Source organism: Formica exsecta, unplaced genomic scaffold (assembly GCF_003651465.1).
Source record: "Formica exsecta isolate Colony F162 unplaced genomic scaffold, ASM365146v1 scaffold109, whole genome shotgun sequence".
Taxonomy (NCBI): Eukaryota; Metazoa; Arthropoda; class Insecta; order Hymenoptera; family Formicidae; genus Formica; species Formica exsecta.
Window position 1 is genome coordinate 40,686 of NW_021848428.1, and position 5,314 is coordinate 45,999.

The 5,314-nt window shown below is 33.2% G+C and overlaps 1 protein-coding gene across 1 annotated transcript in view; it reads left to right on the forward strand.

Annotated features, from left to right (window-relative positions):
- LOC115235075 overlaps window positions 1-4,834 on the forward strand; it is a 7,719-nt gene extending 2,885 nt beyond the window's left edge. The window contains exons 6-12 of the mRNA XM_029806625.1: window positions 1,002-1,040; window positions 1,880-1,911; window positions 2,021-2,296; window positions 2,671-3,016; window positions 3,822-4,055; window positions 4,267-4,380; window positions 4,487-4,834. Coding sequence (XP_029662485.1) covers window positions 1,002-1,040; window positions 1,880-1,911; window positions 2,021-2,296; window positions 2,671-3,016; window positions 3,822-4,055; window positions 4,267-4,380; window positions 4,487-4,687 — 1,242 coding nt within the window. The 3' untranslated portion in view covers window positions 4,688-4,834. The remainder of the gene's footprint in view (window positions 1-1,001; window positions 1,041-1,879; window positions 1,912-2,020; window positions 2,297-2,670; window positions 3,017-3,821; window positions 4,056-4,266; window positions 4,381-4,486) is intronic.
- Window positions 4,835-5,314: the final 480 nt, after the last annotated feature.

Consider the following 5,314-nt stretch of genomic DNA (forward strand, 5'->3'; position numbering starts at 1 on the left):
CAAATAAACATCTTGCTTTGCTGGTTGACGGAAGTTGGATCGATAGAGATCGCAAGAATGACGAAAATCATTCGAAAACATCAAAAAATTATCAGCCTTTCGGAAAAGATTGAGAATCTACACACACACATTGCTTTATTGCAATTCACATCAAATACGGTGATGATTTGCTCATTGACATTTCTTATTGTAACTGTGAGTGAAATTGTCAAAATTCTAAGAATATAAATACATTTATTTAAAAATCAATTAATTAATTTAATATTTTTATTTATTACTTTTATATATATATATATTACACGAATTTAAATTTATTATAAATCATATGATGCCTAGAAACAACTATTTATAACTTAAAAAATATGTTATATATTCATCTTGTCTCGATATTATAGTCAATCGGCAGTCCCGACGCCACCGAGCAGATAGTGAGATCTCTTTTATTTTACGCTGTAACAAATCTCGAAGCGTTTATATTCTGTTTTGCTGGAGAATACCTAAGCAACAAGGTTAGCGACTAAAAAGATAATTGTTACGATAACAACTGTATAAGATGTGATATTGCGCGCGGCGCGTTTGCAATATTGAAAATAATATTATAGAGAAGAACACACACGCTATATATAAAGCAATATCTCTTTGTTATTTTTTTTAAAATATCTCTTTGTTGTTTCAGAGCATTGCATTCGGAAACGCAGCGTATAATTGTGATTGGTACAATATGAAGACCGCGGATAGTCGTATTTTATTGTTTATAATTTCAAGATCACAGAGAAAATTGAGGTTCACGGCTGGCAAAATGATGGATCTCTCCTTGGAATGCTTTACTAATGTAAGAAATATGAAGAAAAAATATTTTTTCTTAGATCAAGCTTCTTCTTTGCATAAGATTACATACCTCCATGTTTCTATTCTTTTATCATAAAGATTTTTATATATAAATATTAAAATAATATATTTTGCATTTCTCTCTTTAATATAAAGAAACAACTTTGTTATAGATCATGAAAGCCTCGGGATCTTATTTGTCGGTTCTGCTGGCGATGAAATGAGCGCCTTACAGTCATTTCCTGCACGATAGTCGTGAAGTACCTCAGCTAACTGACGTGTAGACATGACTTTACCACTAATTAGGAAAACATATCAAGAAAAACATAGTATATATATTTTCAAGTATATACTTTTAGATAAATAAATAGAATAATATATGCTAAGATAATAATATATGCGATATTTTTCCGTAAAATTTACGATAAATATTTTTCTTTTGAATTGTAGAAAAAAAACATGATATTCTTTTTTTTTGTACAAATGTTGATTGAAAATAATATTTTTGAGACTTCTGTTAAAGGCACACAATTTCTCTATCTTCAAAAAAAATATTTTCTGCACATATGAACGTTGACATCACATTATTTCACGTGCATTTCCACTTATTAATTTCTCATAAATATTGCCGATAAATTTTGAAATATTGTATGCAAGAAAACTTCCGTAATACCACGCATTTAGATCATGTCTGATTGCTTCTGACTCTTAAATTTTATACGAGTTTCTGACTCTTAAATTAAATACGAGTGACTAGCAGACGTACACGATCGCATTTACCTTTGCACAAATCATATCATTGCATATTTAAAACAAGCGATTGCACGATTGCGTTAATAATTCCCAAGGGAAGTAAAAATGGCTCTATACGCTCCCTCTTTTTCTTGCATCGAGGAAGCCGATTTGTGAAGTGCGTATTCGTGAGCTCTACACGCAATACGATAAAAAATATTTAATGAGTTACTACTGTTAAATATTTAATGAATTACTACTATTGGTCAATCGCTCTAAGGGAGAGCTCATTTGATGATCTCTTGAGAACCTCCCACAGTCCTTACGCAGTCGTTCTGGAATATACATCGAGTTAGAAATATATCGAGAGTACCATAGCTTTTTTAACCTTCCTGAAAGCGCGTTCATCTTACTGTGTGTAAATATCGATGTTTTTCCCCATGTAAAAAACACTGTGTAGCAAACGAAGAAAAGAAATTATGACCCGTAAAAATACAATTAATCGCACGTTAAAATTAATGCTCACTTTGTGCGGTATATGGCCGGGCACGTCGTGCGTTATAATCTGTAGAGCATATTGGATCATTGCATTAACGATAGATATTATCTGCCATTATCGGTATCTTCTGCTGCATTTGCACTCGAGCAATCTCTTCGACTTGATGGATTGTTTCAGTAGCTTCCTGACTCAAGTGAAGTTTATGACTAAGTTGATTATATTTTGGCTGAATGAACAGTGAGTCATATAGCGTGAGTCATATATAAAATAATGTTATAAAAAATAATAATCTGGATACATGTTATTATTGTTAAATCGGTTTCATTATTTTCATGGAATATATATCTTTCCACATACTCGCTGCACAATCAACTATTTACATGCGCGAGCAAATAAATAAAATATATTTAACAATTTTATTTCGAACACGGGAAGATAAGAAAAATCGAAATTTGTTTAAGGAAAATAAAGCAAACGTTAACGCGTGTCATTATACTTGCTTTACAATTCGTTCAGATTAATTCTTCAGACACGCTAGTTTCTGCGGTGCAAGAGATATTACGATTTCCTTCATAACTGGCAATAATCGATAATTCCATTATCGTTTATAGAAAATTCGCCGAGATTTTGACGATAATGGCGGAAGACTGGAACGATTGCAGCAACAACAACATTAATATGCGCGAAACAACGTGCAAGGCTAAATTAGCAGGTCGTATCACTAATGCGATGTTCACACTTCACACCTTAACGATCGTTGGGTATAGCATCGGCATTTTTTTGGCCGACGTCGACGTCACCGATCATCACTCCGAACTACCTCTCCTCTTAAAAGTGACGCTTCCTGTCGACATAAAGACAAAGCGCGAGTACAAAATGCTGTTATCTGCACAATTTATCCATCTCATCCTGTCCGGCTGTGGAACTGGTTTACTAAATGCTCTGCTTTTAACTTTGGTAAGTTGTAATGCACGCGTGAGCATGTATTATAAACAATACACAATTATGAGAAAATGTCTTGTAATATTTGTTCTCATTGTCTACATATGTGTCATTCCTGAAATTTTAGTCGATTTAATAGATAATGGAATTATTATTTTCAGGTTTTACACACAGGCGGCCAAATAGACATCCTGCGTTGCTGGTTGAATGAGATTGTAACCAAAGGAAACGAAGAAGGAAGCGAAACTGTCATCACGACAAGTAAAATCATTCGAAAGCATCAAAGAATCATCAACTTCGCGGAATACATCGAGAATATGTATTATAGAAAATTCGCCGAGATTTTGACGATAATGGCGGAAGACTGGAACGATTGCAGCAACAACAACATTAATATGCGCGAAACAACGTGCAAGGCTAAATTAGCAGGTCGTATCACTAATGCGATGTTCACACTTCACACCTTAACGATCATTGGATATAGCATCGGCATTTTTTTGGCCGACGTCGACGTCACCGATCATCAGTCCGAACTACCTCTTCTCTTAAGAGTGGTACTTCCTGTCGACATAAAGACAAAGTGCAGGTACAAAATGCTATTATCTGCACAATTTATCCATCTCATCCTGATCGCCTGTGGAACTGGTTTAATAAATGCTCTGCTTTTAACTTTGGTAAGTTGTAATGCACGCGTGAGCATGTATTATGAACAATACACAATTATGAGAAAATGTCTTGTAATATTTGTTCTCATTGTCTACATATGTGTCATTCCTGAAATTTTAGTCGATTTAATAGATAATGGAATTATTATTTTCAGGTTTTACACACAGGCGGCCAAATAAACATCCTGCGTTGCTGGTTGAATGAGCTTGTAACTAAAGAAAACGAAGATGGAGGCGAAATTGTCGTCACGACGAGTAAAATCATTCGAAAGCATCAAAGAATCATCAACTTCGCGGAATACATCGAGAATATGTACACGTATATCGCCTTGTTGCAATTCATATTAAACACTGTGCTGATTTGCTCGTTGGGGTTCCTTATTGTAACCGTGAGTAAAAAGAAATGTTTCGTATTCATGGGGGAATAGATACTTATAATTTTATAAGATCGCTATGGCTTTCGGCTCTCTATGGGTTACATTTTTATTATCTAAAAATAATTTCTTTGGATTTTCAAGTGTAAGGCAATAGAGACATTTATGATTTTGCAAACAATAATGACTGCTTAATAATTGCTCGCATGCTGCTTTGATATCGCAGGCGATTGGCAGTCCCGATGCGACGAAGCAGATAGGGAGAACCCTCTTATTTTACACTGTGACAAATCTCGAAGCGTTTATATTTTGCTTTGCAGGAGAATATTTGAAAAACAAGGTTAGATACGCGGGACAATGCAACGATGATCGATAATGCATTATTGCGATTTTGTCAAATTACAAGAAACATTTTGTCTGTTTCTTAATCATTTTTACCTTTATAGAGCAAAGCTATTGGAAATGCAGCGTACTATTCTGCATGGTATAAAATGAAACCTAAGAATAGTCGTAATATAATATTCGTCATATTAAGAGCGCAGAAGCAATTGACGCTTACAGTTGGAAAAATAATGGATCTTTCTTTAGAATCGTTTACAGACGTAAGATTTACACATAGAAAAATAATTATGGACAATAATACATAACAAGATATACTCGTAACAAGATATTTTCTACACGAGATTTACTTATTATCTATATAATCTTTTCATATCCATCTGTTACGTAAATATTATGTAAATTTTTTATAGCAATATTTTTATATAAAACACTCTTTTTCTGTAATAAGATCATTATTTAAAAAATATTAATCTCTAATACAAAGAGCGCATATTTTATTATAGATCATGAAAGCTTCGGGATCATATTTGTCAGTATTGTTGGCCATGCAATGAACATCGTGCGTTTATAGATTTTTAAACAATAATCGAAGCATGTATCGTGTAATATGTCTACATTAGTGATAGAAACATGCATAACGACACAATATATTTTTCATGTTTGGATATATTGTAAAAAGACGATAGTAATTTTTAGAAAAATATAAAATGATAAGATGTTACTTCTTGTTTACGTCACGGTACATTTTAATTAAATCCAATATTTCCCATAGGAATCATCTTTGTATAATGTATAAGATAGACAAATTGGTCTTGCGGCGTATAATTCTGCATGATACAATTTAAAATCTAAAGACAGTTATATCATTTAATTATCCGATTTACTTATGAATTGTCCACATTAGATGCAAGAATCTGTAATATCGACCAAAT